The sequence below is a fragment of the Suncus etruscus genome, chromosome 12 (assembly GCF_024139225.1).
Source record: "Suncus etruscus isolate mSunEtr1 chromosome 12, mSunEtr1.pri.cur, whole genome shotgun sequence".
NCBI lineage: Eukaryota > Metazoa > Chordata > Mammalia > Eulipotyphla > Soricidae > Suncus > Suncus etruscus.
The window spans coordinates 40,555,293-40,572,495 of record NC_064859.1 but is presented as its reverse complement, the minus strand read 5'-3'; the positions used below and the strand labels follow the sequence as shown (position 1 = coordinate 40,572,495).

The following is a 17,203-nucleotide window of genomic DNA, read 5'->3' as shown; positions in this document are numbered from 1 at the left end:
ATAATTGGCTCTAGTCTAGGGGTACCTTTCTACTGCTTTCTTGTCCTTCCCCGATAGGCTACCTGGTATGGCCAGGTAGATTGAGGCGGGGTCTAGGGAAATAGACTTCTGAAGCCCCAGTATGTGGCTCACACCATGTGATCCTTGCAAAATGGTGTTTCTCCCTGCTCAGTACCTAAGAAGAAGCCTGCCATGTGGCTCTTACAAATTGGTGTCCCTCCCTGTTCAGAATTCAGGTCCCAACATTTCCTCCTATTCTTATGGAACTGAATCAAGTCTTTGATTCTCCTTGAAATTCCTCATCCCTGTGCCTACTTATGGGCACATACTGGGACCTTAGCATGAGCATCTTAACCGCACTTATGCGTGCCTGAATAAAGCATGTGAGGAAATTAATTATGCAGGGACCTACTAAGAGGATCATTAAAAAAAAAATGAACAGTGGCTCAGCCAGAGCTGTTATTAGAGAAAATTTCCAGGGTGATTGATCAAACCACTGTTCATACCAGGAGGCAGAACTTTTCTGTTGCCTTTCCCATTCCTGCAAACTAGCCTTCACCTGCTGCAGTGTTTCACGAATGACTCCTGACTTGTTAGCATAGAAACAATACTTCTCCCCCAGCACCATGCATAGCCCTCCTTCCTTCATGAGAAGTAGATCCAGTCCCCACCTGTTCTGGAGAGCAACTTCAGCTAGGGAAGCAACCTATTCTAACATCCTGATAGAAAAATGATATCTTTTCAGATCAACGTCCACTTGTCGGGAGAGCTGTTTAAGTTGTATGTCTCCCTTGACAAGGGAGGCCACTCCCACCCCAGTGGAGCCTACAATACCAGCTGCTACAAGGGTTGGAATAAGAAGGGGGACCATCCTCTTACAACGGGGATGATGACCTTGCTCAATTTGTTCTCACCCACCTTCTCCTGCCAGGTATGACAACTGGTGTAAGAGAATGACCATGATGCAAATTTCATCTGGGTTTGCAAAGGCAGTGGCAAACACAGGTGTCAGTTCCTTGTTGCAAGCAAGCCATGTCCCATTCGGTCCCCAAAGGGGATTACTTCCCCCATGCAGCTAAAGCTACCTCTATAGTCTTATTGCAATTGTCCAGGTAAGGGGAGGAAGCCCTAGTTGCCCCCCCTCAGGGGTGGGTATGAGGCATGTACCTTGTATTCCTTGTATTCCCTGCAGAGTGATCCTCCCCTCAGGCCTGGGGCAGCCAGAACCTGTTGTCTGTACCATTGCCCCATTACTCCCACTCCCATGAAATATGGGTCCAAACATAATCAGCAATCTTTGGCCAGCCCCGGTTGGGTAGCATTGAGAAAATGGTAGGCTGCTTTTATGGTCCTGAGTGCCTCTTCCCCTTTAATTATTGGGCCAAGAAGAGGTATGGGATTAGGGGGCTCAGGTGTCATCTCTGGGGAGGGTAGTGCTGCTGGGCTCAGTGGGGGTGTTGGCCTCCTGGGTGGCTGGGGTATCTGGCAAGTGAAGACACTTTTTCCAGGCCCTATTGCTGGCCCCATTCTAAGTCTGACCACCTTTTGGATGGAAAATTCCATCCCAGAATCATATCCCCCTTGACAGGCCTGGAGACCCCAGGTCTTTCCCCTTTCCCATTCTTCCATGATTCCCACTGCTGGGGACTCAGCATGATGCTGTTGCACCTCCCCACAGTGCAATCTTGGCTGCAGCCTCGTTCCGAGAGCCTGGTCACTTTCAAATTCTTATCACTATTAGGTTTCCAGATGGCCAGGGACTGGCAGTCCCAGAAAGCACAGTGGAAGTCCTAGCTACCCCCACACTCTCCATCTTCTGATCCAGGGCAAATATAGAAGTCCACACTGAGGAGGTTGTACTCTATGCCCCATATACCACACCCAGCCAGGCGGGTACTGACCACTCAATGCCAGTATCCAGAGTTGGTGGTGCCTTGTTGCTTGTCCCCTAATCCCGTGTCTATGTCCTTAACAAGCTGGAACAGGTCTTGGTGAAACCTAGGTGGTCTGGTGGTGGTGTTCACCTGTGCCACCACTCGCCCTATCCTCGGATTTGAATAGATCCACTCACCGGGGGTGGGGAGGTCAAACTGGTGTCCTGCCATCTCCAGTCCTACCAGTATCAGAAACCAAACCAAGGTCACTAATTGTTGTGTTGGACGGAGGTTCCTAGTGGCTTTCTGACCAATCAAAGTTTCAGTTCTTGCAGTGGCTCCGCCTGCCAGGTGTCTTCTTCTGCTGGTGTCGTCTTTAGGTGGGAGACGTGAACCCATGGTTTAACTCTAACTTGGCTGCAGTGGGAGTGGTCAGGATCACTGTCTAGGGCCCCTTCCAGCGGGGTTTGAGAGTTCCGGGGTGGTGTGATCTTAGCAGGACTGCATCACCAAGCTAGAACTTGTCTTCAGCTGTCAAGCTGTGTGCTGTCTCAGCTCCACGCTCTCCTTCATGGGCAGTTCTTTTTTGTTTTGTTTTGTTTTAGTTTAGTTTAGTTTTGTTTTTTTGTCCTCCAATTCACAATACAGACCAGGCAAAGAGCTTGGGTTGAGGTGTATATGGGGTGCATTTTCTGTACCTCCTCTTTCTATACAGTCAGTGTAAAGAACATAGCCTGTGGTAAGAATTGGGAGGCCTTATCTTTTCTTTTCTTTTTTGATTTTTTAATATATATGAACATTATATATATATATATATATATATATATATATATATATATATATATATAATCCTTCACCAGTGCAACATTCCCATGACCAATATTCAAAGTGTCTTTCCTCCCCACCCCACACCAGCCTGTACTCTAGACAGGCTTTCTACTTCCCTCATTCAGTCACATTTTGTTATGATAGTTCTCAGTGTAATTATTTCTGTGACTGCACCACTCCCTGTGGTGAGCTTCATGGGCAGTTCTAATGCTCTGGTGTAGAGTTCTCAAAAACTTGTCAGAGGGCCTGTAAGGACTCGAGGACAGCGTGATCATTCAATGTTGCTATCACGTCCTCCCGTAACCTAGGACACAAAGGGGGCTTTCTTCCAAAAAGAATCCCATAAGGAGTGACAGAACAAATGTAAGGGGTACACTGAGCCCGAAGGAGGGCAAAAAGAAGATCTACCCACTGTCCTCAATTAATTTTGTTAATGTTTTTTTTAGGGTTCGATTCATCCTCTCTACTTGTCCTGAACTCTGAGGCCTATATGCACAGTGCAGCTTCCAATTAGTCCCTAGTGCTCTTGCCATCTCCTGGGAAATGGAACTGGCAAAAGCCGGACCATGGTCAGATTCTATAGCTTCTGGTAACCCAAACTGGGAACAATCTCCTCTAGGATTTTCTTCGCTACCTGACCTGCAGTCTCCCTTTTTGTGGGAAAGGCCTCAACCCAGCCTGAAAATGTGTCCACCATTACCAACAAATATCTATACCTATACTTCCCTGGTCCCAGTTCTGTGAAGTCAACCTCCCAGAATATTCCTGGTTCTTTCCCCCCATGAATGCTTCTCAGGTCTGGCCTTACTTCCTCCTTCATTCACTTTCCTACATATAAGGCATCTGTTGACCTACCATTCCACAAGTTTTCCCACTCTCTCTATGGCATACTTTCCCCTAAGGAGTTCCTTCATCTGTCTGCTCCCCAGATGGGTGCAGCTATGCACCTGCCTGACTAATAGCTCCCCCAGCTTTAGGGGCAAAAAGATCCTTCCCTCTTCATTCTGCACCCAGCCATACTCCCATAACTTCCCCCTTTTTATTAATATAGTACTCATCCTTTACAGTATATTCAGGTTTCTCAGGCAGTGTGGGTGCAGGCAAGGTCAGAAGAGCTTCAGAGGTCTCTCTGGCAGCTGCTCAAGCAACCAGATCATCATGTCAATTCCCAGCTGCAATTGGATCTTTTCCTTTTTGATGACCTGGGCAGTGAATCACTGCCACTACCTTAGGCTCCCACACCACCTGAAGAATCTCTAAAATCTCCTGCTTATTTGGAATTTCCCTCCCTTCAGCAGTTAGAAGCCCTCTTTCCTTATAAATAGCCCTGTGAACATGAATAGTGGCAAATGCATAATGGCTATCTGTGTAGATGTTGATTTTCTTCCCTCTTTCCATGCATAAGGCCTGTCTCAGGGCCACCAATTCAGCCTGTTGGGCAAAGGTGCCTTTCAGTAGAGCTGCTTTTCAGATGATGCCATTGTCGCCCACTGCAGCTGCCCCTGCATATCTCTCCCCATCCTCTATCTAGTTGCTTCCATCTGTGAAATAAGTGGCTTTAGCATCAGGGAGTGTGGTGTCCTTCAGGATGTCTTTCAACCCCATCAGGTGATCCAATACCTCTTCACAGTTGTGGGGGTATTCTTCCAGTCAGTTGGGGAGCAAGATTGCAGGGTTCAGCATGACAGGGGGTACTATAGTGATGAGGGGCTCATTTAGTAGTAGAGACTGGTATCCAGTGATTCTTGCATTGCTGATACATCTACTAGGGCTATTCTCAGGACTTCCTCTATTGCACGGGTGGGCATGAGCTCTACCTGTTGCCCTAGCATGAGTTTTCCTGAGTCTTGAACAAGTGCTGCTGAGGCAGCTACTATGCATAGGCATGATGAAAACCTGGTGGCGACTGGATCTAGTTTTTTGCTTAGGTATGCAACTGGTCGTTGCCAGAGTCCCAATTTTTGGGTCAGAACTCCCTTTGCAAGCCCTGATATCTCAACCACATGGAGTTGGAAGGGCTTTGTCACATCAGGGATAGCTAATGCTGTGGCCTTTAAAAGGACTGCCTGGAGGCTTCTGAAGGCTTGTTCCTGCTGGGGCCCCCAAAGTCTGAACCTCTTGTCAAGTTATATAGGGGTTGTGCCACTTCTGCAAACTGGGGAATCCAGTGTCAGCAAAACCCCAAGTCCCCAGGAATTCTCTCACCTGTCTGCCAGATGTGGGAATGGGATATCTTGTGATGACAGCCTTCCGGGAAGCAGACAAGGTTCTCACACCTCCATGCAGGTGGTAGCCTAAGGTTGAGCCTTCTTTGATAACACCTTATAACCTTTGTCCTGTAATATCTGTAGGAGGGCTCCCATACCCTCAGACAGTCCTCCAAGCTTTCAGCTGTTATTAAGTCATCTACATAATGAAGGAGGGTTACATAAGAGTGTCTCTCCCGGAATTCCCTAAGGTCCTCATGGAGGGCTTCTCCAAATATTGTGGGGGAGTACTTGAACCCATCTGGCAGTCATGTTCAGGTTAACTGCCTGCTATAGCCACCATCAGGATCCACCCACTAGAAAGCAAAAGGGGGCTGAGAGTACTTAGCCAGCAGGATGCAGAAGAATGCATCCTTTAAGTCCAGGACAGCATAGACTGTCCTTTTGGGCCCCAACAGGGAAAGCAAGGTATAGGGGTTGGGGACCACTGAATGAACATCTTCAAGTTCTCTTATTGACTTCTCGCAGATCCTGTACTGGTCTATACTGTCCTGTTTCTGCCTTACTGACAAGTAGTAGGGGGGTGTTCCAGGGTGACTGGCACAGGACTAGGACCCCTGCTTCTCACAGGCAGTTGATGTGTTCCCTTATTCCTTTCTTTGCCTCCAATGGGATGGGGTATTGGTGTACCCAGATGGGAATGCAGAGAGCTTGAGTTGCATCACCACCGGGGGTCGATTTGTCAGCCCAGGTGGTTGTCCTTCAGCCCAGACCTCAGGAAACTCCCTCTGTAGAGTATCAAGGAGGGGGCTTGGGTTTCCTTGGGACAGTGGATCAAACATTAAGTGTTCATCTGCCACTGCCAGTAGCACCTTGACTGCTGGCATTTCTCCAAAAGTTACTGTTACATCATTTTCTAAGAACTGGATCCCAGCCCACAGTTTATGTAGGAGGTCTCTCCCTAATAAGTTATAGGGGGCTGTCGGGAGCCTGATGAACTGATGAGTTACCTGACTTGTTGCCAGATCCAAGGTCCTATGGGTGGTCCACTCGCATAGCTCAGTCCCATTTGCTCCTTAGACCCATATGCTTCTCCCAACTTCTTGCCTCTGTGAAAACTGGGCACTGGTGTCAACTAGAAATTCCACTGGCTGACCCTCCACAGGAATGAGTACCTTAGGTTCAGGGAGGGGTTCCAAACCTCAGCCCTCTTATTCTTATGTAGAGAGGGCCTGAGTCCTTTCCTCAGGACAGTTTCATGTCCAATGTCCCATCTTCCCACAGTTGACACACTGGTCCTTGGCCAGTGGCTCTTGATTGGTTCCCTGCCTCTCGTCCACTGTGGTCTCTGGCCTCTGTGGCCCCCCATCCTGCTCTCATGTAATGCTAGAATCCTAGTTATCTTCTTAGTTTGCCTATCATCTTCCTGCTGATCCCTATTACTAAAAATTCTTTCTGCTATCCCTACTAATTCACTTAATTGTTTTCCTTTAAACTCATCTATCTTCTTTTTACAATTATCCTTATTTAAACACCATGATTACAAATATGATTGTAGTTTTATGATTTCAGTCATGTAAAGAGCACCCCCTTCACCAGTGCAACATTCCCAAGACCAATGTCCCAAATCTCCCTCCTCCCCACCCCACCCACACTTGTACTAGAGATAGGCTTTCTACTTCCCTCATTCATTCACATTGTTAGGATAGCTTCATGTCATGAGCTGGACCTTCCAGCCCTCATATTTTTTTGTCTCTGAGAATTATTAAAAAATGTCTTTCATTTTTCTTAAAACCCATAGCTGAGTGAGACTATTCTGCGTCTATCTCTCTCCCTCTGACTAATTTCACTCAATATAATAGATTCCATGTACATCCATGTATAGGAAAATTTCATAACTTCATCTCTCCTGATGGCTGCATAATAGTTCATTGTGTATTTAGCCACTCATATGTTGAAGGGCATCTTGGTTGTTTCCAGAATCTGGCTATTGTAAATAGCACTGCAATGAAGATAGGTTTGGGGAAGGGATTTTTGTATTGTATTTTTGTGTTCCTCAGTATATCCCTAGGAGTGGATCATATGGGAGCTCAATTTTCAGTTTTTGGAGGAATCTCCATATCGCTTTTCATAAAGGTTGGACTAGATGGTATTCCCACCAGCAGTGAAAAAGTGTTCTTGTCTCTCCACATCCCCGCCAGCACTGTTTGTTCTCAATCTTTGTGATGTGTGCCAATTTCTGTGGCGTGAGGTGGTACCTCATAGTTGTTTTGATTTGCATCTCCCTGACAATTAGTGATGTGAAGCATCTTTTCATGTGCCTTTTGGCCATTTGCATTTCTTCTTTTACAAAGTGTCTGTTCATTTCTTCTCCCCATTTTTTGATGGGGGTTAGATGTTTTTTCCTTGTAAAGTTCTGTCAGTACCTTGTATATTTTGGATATTAGTCCTTTATCTGATGGGTATCGGGTGAATAATTTCTCCCACTCAGATTGGCAGTGGGTGGCTTTTGTATTCTGGGCACTATTTCCTTTGAGGTGCAGAAGCTTCTCAGCTTAATATAGTTTCATCTGTTGGTCTCTGCTTCCACTTATTTGTAGAGTGCTGTTTCCTCCTTAAAGATGCCTTTAGTCTCAATGTCATGGGGTGTTTTACCTATGTGTTGTTCTATATACCTTATAGTTTCAGATCTGATATAAAGGTCTTTAATCCATTTGGATTTTACCTTTGAACATGGTGTTAACTGGGGGTCTGGGTTTGCTTTTTTGCAAGTGGCTAACCAGTTGTGCCAACACCACTTGTTGAGGAGGCTTTCTTTACTCCACTTAGGATTTCTTGCTCCTTTATCAAAAACTTGGTGGTTGTATGTCTGGGGAACATTCTCTGAGTACTCAAACCTATTCCTCTAATCGGAGGGTCTGTCTTTATTCAAATACCATGCTGTTTTGATAACTATTGCTTTGTAATACAGATTAAAATTGGGGAAAGTAATGACTCCCATATTGCTTTTCCCAAGGAGTGCTCTAGCTATTCGAGGGTGTTTATTGTTCCAAATGAATTTCAGAAGTGTTTATTTGAAGAATGTCTTGGGTATCTTTAGAGGAATTGTGTTAAATCTGTACAGTGCTTTTGGAAGTATTGACATGTTAATGATGTTGATCCTCATTGTCCCATTTTAAAGAAACTATAGTATTTATACAGGTTCTCATAGTTTGTCATCTCACCCATATTTTTTGGTGTGTCAGGAATGACTCTAGGTGGTAAAGCCAGCCACGTTCAGTTCTGTTAGCCAAATTCACAGTGTTCTGCAACATGTTTTTACCTTTTAAAATGGAAGTATTAAGGTTGAAATGATAGTACAGCAGAAAGGGTACCTGCTTTATATGCATCCAACCCAGATTCAATCCCTGGCTTTCCATATAGTCCCCTCAGCACAAGGAGTAATTACCAGGAATAATTTTGGAGGAGGGCCAGAAGTAACCCCTGAGCATTGCTGGGTGTGTCCCCTGCAAAATGGAAACATTATGCCCCAAAACAACCATCTCCCACTCCTAGTCCTAACAATTGATACTTTATCTTTTCCTTCCTTTCTTCCTTCCTTCCTTGTTTTTATTTTAATTTTGGGCCACACTTGGTGGTGCTTCTGGCTTATTCTTGGCTTAATGCTCAGAGGTCACTCCTGGTCCAGATCTAGGGTGCCAGGGATTGAACCCTGGTTGGCCAGTTGAAGTATCCTACCTGCATGCTATCACTACAAATCCAGACTGTTAGGTCAATGCAAATAGGCATATGATAAAATACTGTTTGCCACACCATGACATAAGACACCTTCAGATGTATCTGCAGATTTTCCTGGAGCAGTGACTTGATAATCCCCAAGAAATATTTTAGCCAGCAGGCCCGTTGGTAGATGTTAATTATGCCCCCTATGTGGATTGCTGGAAATATTTCTGAAATTTATGACATGATAGTGATATTACAATTTCTTCTTATTTGGCATATTCTCTGCATTGAAAAATTACAGACCAAAATAGGGCCTCTATTAATTTCATTTTTCCAGAGAAATTTCTGCACCAAGACAGCCTTGGTCTCTTTCTGTCAGCCTATTTACTTCTAAAGGCCAACTCAAAATGACTAGTGCTTTGTAGTACAATTTAAAGTTGGGTAAAGTGATTCCTCCAATCTTCTTTTTCATAAGGATTGCTTTAGCTATTCGTGGTGTTTATTGTTCCAAATAAATTTCAGGTGTGTTAGATCTACTTCTTTGAAGAATGTCATGGGTATCTTTAGAAGAATTGCATTAAATTTGTACAATGCTTTGCCATTTTAATTATGTTAATCCTCCCAATCCATGAAAAAAGGGTATGTGTTTCCATTTCCTTGTGTGATCTTTTATTTCTTGAAGCAGGGTTTTGTAGTTTTCTCAGAGGTCTCAAACTTGCGGCCCGTGGGCCACAAACAGCCCTCCATACAACATTTTGTGGCCCTGCCCTAGAGGAATCTTTTTTTGTTTTGTTTTGTTTTTTTAGTTGTTTGGGTCACACCCCCCAATGTTCAAGGCTTACTACTGACTTTGCACTCAAGGATCAACCCGATTTTGCCTCCTGTGGCCCCCAGGTAAATTGAGTTTGAGACCCCTGGTAGGTCCTTCATGTCTTTAGTTAAGCTGACTCCAAGATATTTGAGTTTGTGTAACACTAATGTGAATGAGATTGTTTTTTAATGTCCATTTCTTCTCTATCATTATTTGTGTATAAGAAGACATTGATTTTTGTGTTAATTTTGTAGCCTGCCACTTTGCTATATGAATCTATTGTTTCTAAAAGCTTTTGGATAGTCTTTAGGTTTTCTAAATATAGTATGTCATCTGCAAACAGTGAGAGCTTGACTTCTTCCTTTCATATATGGATTATCTTGATATCTTGCCTAATACCTATGGCAAGAACTTCCAGTACTATGTTAAATAGAAGTGGTGATAGAGAGCAGCTTTACCTTGTTCCAGATTTTAGAGAAAAAGCTTTTAGTTTATCTCCATTGAAAATAGTATTTGCCATTGGCTTATGGTAAATGGCCTTGCTACATTGAGAAAAATTCCTTCTATTCACATCTGGTTGAGTTTTTATCATGAGTGGGTGTTTGACCTTATCAGATGCCTTCTCTGCATCTATTGATATGATCATATCTGTTTTATTGTTAATATGGTATATTATGTTGATTGATTTGCATATGTAAAACCATGCTTGCATCTCTATAATGAAATCTACTTGGTCCATGGTGTATGACCTTCTTCATGAGGCATTGGATAATATTTGCTAGGATTATTTTTAGGATCTTTGCATCTGTTTTCATCAGGTTTATTGTTCTGTAGTGGTTCTTTCTGTTTTTTGTTTGTTTGTTTTTTGGCAGCATTTATGTCTGCTTTTGGTAACAAGATGATGTTAGCTTCATAAAAACTGTTTGGGAGTGTTTCTGTTTTTTTCAATTTCCTGAATGAGCCTGAAAAGGATTGGTAGTAGTTTCTCTTGAAAAGTTGAAAAGAATTCATTAGTGAATTCATCTGGTTCTGCACTTTTGTTTTTTGGAAGACATTTGATGACCATTTTGATTTCCTCAGCAGTGATGGGTCTATTTATATATGCTAGATCATCCTGTTTAGTCGTGGAAGATAAGAGTCTAAGAATTTATTCATTTATTCCAGGTTCTTATTTTTGTGGCTTAGAGTTTCTCAAAGTAGTCTCTGATTACCCTTTGAATATCTGTAGTATCTGTAGTGATCTCCCTTTTTACATTTCTTTTTTTTAATTAATATTTTTATTTAAACACCTTGATTACAAACATGATTGTGGTTGGGTTTAAGTCATGTAAAGAACAGCCTTCTTCACCAGTGCAACATTCCCATCCCCAATGTCCCAATCTCCCTCCTCCCCACCCCACCCCCACCTGTACTCAAGACAGGCTTTCTAATTCCCTCATTCATTCACATTGTTAGGATTATTCTCAATGTAGTTATTTCTCTAACTACACTGATCATTCTTTGTGGTGAGCTTCACGAAGTGAGCTGGAATTCTCAGCCCTCCTCTCTTTTGTCTCTGAAAATTATTGCAAGAATGTCTTTCATTTTTCTTAAAACCCATAGATGAATGAGACTATTCTGTGTCTTTCTCTCTTCCTCTGACTTATTTTACTCAGCATAATAGATTCCATGTACATCATGTATAGGAAAATTTTATGACTTCATCTTTCCTGACAGCTGCATAATATTCCATTGTGTATATGTACCACAGTTTCTTTAATCAAGTTTATTAAGTTTTTCTTTCTTTTGTGAATTTTGCTAGTGGTTTATCAATCTTGTTGATTTATACAAAGAAAACCAACTTTTGCTTTTATTGATCTCTTGAAATGTTTTTTGGATTTTCACTTCAATTTCTTCTCTAAACTTTGTTGTTTCCTTCTGCCTACCTATTTTTTGGTTCCTGTTGTTGATCATTTTCTAATTTTATAAATTGTGTCATTAGGTGTTTATGTATGCCCCTTCTTCATTCCTGATGTGTGCTTGCAAAGCTATAAATTTTCCTCTTAGTACCACTTTTGCCATGTCTTTGCTATCATTTGTTTCCAGGAATCTTTTGATTTACTCTTTGGTTGTTCAGTAGTGAGCTGTTTGATTTTTGGGTGTTAAGGTTTTTCCTCTGTGTCTGTTTATAGTTCGCTTCTGATTTTAGTGCATTATGATCTGAGAAGGTAGTTTTTACAATTTCTATTCTCTTGATTTTATAGAGGTATGGTTTATGGGCCAGTATGTGGTCTATCCTAGAGAATAACCTAGGCACCTAAGAAGAATGTGTATCCAGTTTTCTGGGGGTGGAGAGCTGTATGTATATATACATACATATGTATATGTATATATGTACATATATGTATAAATATGTATACATTTGTATACATGTATATTTGTATATATACATATGTGTATATGTATATGCATACGTATGTATATATACACACATACAGATGTATGTGTATATATATACACTAGGCCATTTTCTTTCATTTCTCCTTTCAGAGCTTTTTCTCCTTTCAGTATATTCTTATTAGATTTCATACAGGGCAATGTTGAGGACTTCCACTATTATTGTGTTATAGTGATGTCTTCTTTCAGATTTGTCAACAGTTATATTAAATAATTTGCCAGTCTTTCATTGGGTGCATATAGTTTAGTAGCATTTTTTTCCTGTTGAACATATCCCTTGATTATTATAAAATGTCTATCTTTGTCCCTTATAACTTTTCTATGCCTAAAGTTGTGTCAACTGATATTCATATGTCCACCTTAGCTTTTTTGAAGGAGTTGTTGCTTGGATGGTTGTCCTGCAGCCTTTGATTTTGAGTCTATGCTTGCTCTGATTATTCAGATGTGTTTCTTGTAGGCAGCAGAATGTTGGATGCAGCTTTATGATCCATTTTGCCACTATGTGTCTCTTAATTGGTGTGATTAGTACATTGTCATTGAGAGAGTTAATTTTCATGGGATTTAATGTCATCTTTGTGTAGAAGTTTGGTGTGTCTGTAGGTTATTCTTGTCTTAAAATAACCTTTCAGTTTTTTGTGGGTTTTTTTTGTGTGTGTGTTTGTTTGTTTTGGGGGCTACACCTGGTGAAGCTCAGGGTTTATTCCTGGTTCTGTGCTCAGAAATTGCTTTTGGCTTGGGGGGGACCATATGGTATGATGGGGGATCAAATCACAGTTTGTTCTATGTCAGCTGCATGCAAGGCAAATGTCCTACTGCTCCAGCCCCTCATATTTTATTTTAAGGCTGGTTTTGAGCCTGTAAAGTTTCTGAGCTGTTTATCTGTGAAGCTATATATGCTTCCTTAAAACCTGAAAGTGAGTCTGGTTGGATGAAGTAGTCTAGGCAAAACATTTTTTCATTAATCTTTACCATTATAACCCACCACTGCCTTGATGGTCTTTTGTGACAAATCTGCTTTAAATCTTTAGGGGGGAGTCATACCTGATGGTGCTCAGGGATTAATCCTGGCTCTTCACTCAGAAATCTCTCCTGGCAGGCTCAGAGGACCATATGGCATGCCAGGATTCTAACCTGGGTCTGTCCTGTGTTGGCCAAGTGGAAGGCAAAGGCCTTACCACTTTGCTATTTTTCTGGTCCCAGATATGCTTTAAATCTTAAGGATTCTCCATTGAATGAAATTTCCCTTTTTGATCTTGCTGCTTTCAGTATTCCATCCCTATCTGCGGGATTTATCATTGTAACTAAGATGTGTCTTGGGGTGCTTTTCTTTTGGATCTTTTTAGCTGGTACACTCTGAGCATGCAGGATTTGTCTGCATGCAGTCTTTATCTCTGGGAGTTTCTCTGCAATGATGTCCTTGATTGATGATTCTTCATGGAGATTTTCGTCCTGGGTCTATGGGACTCAACAGTTTTTATGTTGATTTTGTTGAGTATCAAAGACTTCTATTTTCATCTGTTCACATTCTTTGAAGATTTTTTCCATTATCTGATTATTTGCTTTAAGGCTCTTTTCCAATCTCTTCTGTTATATGGAGTTGTTATGCATCTCATCTTCCAGCTCACTGATTCGGTCCTCAGCTGATGTTACTCTGTTGGAGAGACTTTCCAGTGAGGTTTTCATTTTGCCTACCATGTTTTCCAGTCCTGTTATTTCAGTTTGGAGTTTTATCATTTTATTTTTATATCCTCTTGATTCTTATCTATGACTTAATCAGCTCTAACCATGCTTTCTTTGAGTCCTATTAATATCCTCCATATTTCTTAAATATGGTCATCTGAAGCTGCTAGGACCAAATGAAAAAATGCTCCACATCACTAATCAAATATATAAATCAAATATCAATATCAAATATGTTAATCAGTTAAATCATATTTTATAATGAGGATGGAACCTATTTTAATTCACAAGATGGTTATTTGGGGACAGGAAGGCACACCCATAAGTGCTCAGGGGTCACATCTGGTTCTATGCTCAGAGCTGCTACTAACTCTTTCTCCAGGATCACACTGGTGATGCAGAGGGAACCCTATATAATGCTGGAATTTAAAACATTGTTGCAGCCACATCCACTTGCAAAGGCAAGTGCCTTGGCCCCTTTTCTATTTATATTAAATACCAACATGGTTATTTTATTTTTATTTGTTTATTTTTTGTTTTTATGGTGGGGCACAACCATTGACACTCAGGGGCTACTCCTGGATATGCACTCAGAAATTATCCCTAGCTTGGGGACCATATGGGACTCTGGAAGATCAAACTGTGATCCATCCTGGGTCAGCTGCATGCAAGCCAAATGCCCCACTGCTGCATCAACAAGATGGTTATTCTAAACTTGTTCAGTGTAATCTGTTTATGTTCCTGGTGAGAAATTGTCAGTTTTTCCAATTGATGGCTAGTATTTCTGTTGATTTTGATTTTCTCCTAGGAGGGCATATTGAATATTTATGGAAAACTATCTTAACAAATTTTTCTGCTATAATTACTTTGTAAGTTGTATTATCTCCTCCTTCTATTCCTTTTTCTTATTTTTTTCAGATTAGAGTCAAATAAACCTATTATGTATTTGGAAAACAAAGAAGCTTTAAACCAGGCATTAGAACGATTAAATTGGCCTATTTCATTGCAAGAGTTGTCAATGCTGGAAGATGAAATCCTAGCTGGGAAAATGTACATACAGCAGGCCATGGAACTAGAGGGGGTCATCAAGAAAGAACATGAAAGGAGAACACAAATAGAGGTGGGTGCTTTGGGGCTGTCTGCATTTCCTCTCTCACCTTTCCTAACATTCCCCATCTAACTCATTTCTCTTTTGGGGGTGATGGGGGCTACATCCAGAGGTGGTCAGGCATTACTCCTGGCTCTGTGCTCATAAATTACTCCTAGCAGGCTTGAGGTACCATATGGGTTGCTGGGGATCAAACCCAGGTCAGCCAGTTGCATGCAAGGCAAATGTCCTACTCACTGTGCTATTGTTCCGGCCTCCCAACCTCACTCATTTTAGAAAGTTAGAACAACAACTGGGCCCAGAGAGATAGCACAGTGGCGTTTGCCTTGCAAACAGCTGATCCAGGACCAAAGGTGGTTGGTTTGAATCCCGGTGTCTCATATGGTCCCCCGTGCCTGCCAGGAGCTATTTCTGAGCAGACAGCCAGGAGTAACCCCTGAGCAATGCCGGGTGTGACCCCCCCCAAAAAAAAAAGTTAGAACAACAGAAAGAAAATGACATGTGTTTTTTTCTATGACCTTGGTAAAGGGGTTCCTAGACTCATGTGGTGCTCAGGAGAATGGAGGCCCCATCAGTGATTTCCCACCAACTTAGTGAATCAATGCAAGGGCCTGAGAATATGGTGTTGATGCTTAAGCCCTGGGGTGCTGGGATAACCAAATCAACTCAATAGCCCCAGGGCTGACTTTGCTTTAAAAAATACATCTTTTTCTTGAAAAACCTAAAATATAATGCAGTTATTAAAAAGCTAAACTTTAATGTGAACCAAACCAGGGTCTAACCTCAACCCTGCCACCTAATCCTTGTGGAATCCTTCCCAGTTACTTTGTATGTCCATCTTCCAAACTTTACCAGGGCTTTATCTGCTAAACAGGAACATAATTTGTGTCTACCCTCTTGGTGGTTATGATAATAAAATGAGTGGTTAAAATATATGATATGGGAAGCCCTTCATAAATGTTAGCAACTACTTTTTAATAAAACAAGCTTCCTTAAAAATAAATTTTAATCTAACTGCCTTAGTGCTAGAAGTTTGGATAAAATATACAAACTTATTACTGGATTACTCTTAGGACTTTTTTACTCCTTGAATATTCATGCTTGCATAACAGGAGAGTCCACAATTATTTCCTATTCAGTGTTTTAATTTAGCAACATCTCCATGACTTTTTGAATCTTTGGATTGATTATTTTTACAAGTCTTTCACAGTGTATTTCAATAACATAGTGACAGTAAATTAGGGATGTTCCCACCACCAATATTGACCTCTTTCCACCATAGTTCTCAGCAGGCATTTAATATCTCCACCCGTAGTCCCCTAGACTTCTAGCATAATAGGTCCATTTTGTGTATAACTTACTATAGGTGGGCTTCTTGATTCTACTATCTTTGACATTGGATATTTAGGGATGACCATTCTTTATTTTTTGGATTGATTTTTTTGTGGTAGCATACTATTCCAGCCAAATTTATTAATTCTTCATTGTTTTAAATTTGCATTATTTTACTTTCTATGTCTTCCCAGTGGTGCTCAGGGCTTACTGCTGGCAGTGCACAAGGGGTCATCTATAGAGTCAGGATAGAACCCAGGTCGGCTGTATGCAAGGCCTTAGCCCCTGAACTATTTCTCCAAACCTCTTATATCTTAATGACTTCCATGATGCATATGGTACAATCATTGCAGATTTTATGTCAAAAAACTTTGGGAAAAAGTGGGCACAATCATTATGTGATTTTTTTAACGTTTTTTTTTTTGTTTGTTTGTTTTTGTTTTTGTTTTTGGGCCACACCCAGCGGTGCTCAGGGGTTACTCCTGGCTGTCTGCTCAGAAATAGCTCCTGGCAGGCACGGGGGACTATATGGGATATCGGAATTCGAACCAACCACCTTTGGTGCTGGATTGGCTGCTTGCAAGGCAAATGCCGCTGTACTATCTCTCCGGGCCCACATTTTTGTTTTAATTGTACAATTGAAAAAAATAGAGTATAATTATTGTGTGACTGTAATCTGGCATCATTAAACTCTGCTTTTTTTTTTTTAATTTATTTAAAGAAAATGCATCACATAGTCGACACAATTGATCATAATACATTTGTTTCAGGAAGAACAAAGGCAAAGTTATTTAAAAATAGAAAAACTTAAGAGATGAAAGAGAAAGGAAAGAATAAAAAGTTAGTAGCAAGTATATTTTTGAAAATTATTGAATCACCAATGAACTCATTAAAGCCCTAGCTGAAGGTTTAGTAAGTTCCTTTTTTTTTTAGGATAGGAGTTAAAGAAATACAGTAAAAATGGTGTTTGAGTGACAATTATTATTGTTTGCATGCTTTTAAGATAAATTTTCAAAATGAGATTCTTTAATCAAGCAGCATATTTGGGTTCTAAATATGTGCTTCCACTATCATATCCCCTTTCTGACTGCAATTGCAGGGATATGGTCCTAAACTAGTTTATCCAAAACTTCTGAATTCCACAAAACTTTTCTGTTTTTACTATATGGGAGTTTGAAATAATAGACCCAAATAACTCACCTTT

The 17,203-nt window shown here is 41.2% G+C and overlaps 1 protein-coding gene and 1 non-coding gene across 2 annotated transcripts in view; one reads left to right on the top strand and one right to left on the bottom strand.

Annotated features, from left to right (window-relative positions):
* Positions 1-17,203, top strand: part of VWA3B (von Willebrand factor A domain containing 3B) — a 240,712-nt gene that overhangs the window by 185,764 nt on the left and 37,745 nt on the right. The window contains exon 22 of the mRNA XM_049784589.1: positions 14,478-14,679. Coding sequence (XP_049640546.1) covers positions 14,478-14,679 — 202 coding nt within the window. The remainder of the gene's footprint in view (positions 1-14,477; positions 14,680-17,203) is intronic.
* Positions 2,498-2,630, bottom strand: LOC126024837 (small nucleolar RNA SNORA51). Its single transcript, XR_007500936.1, has one exon. It is a non-coding gene; the product is annotated as a small nucleolar RNA SNORA51 (small nucleolar RNA).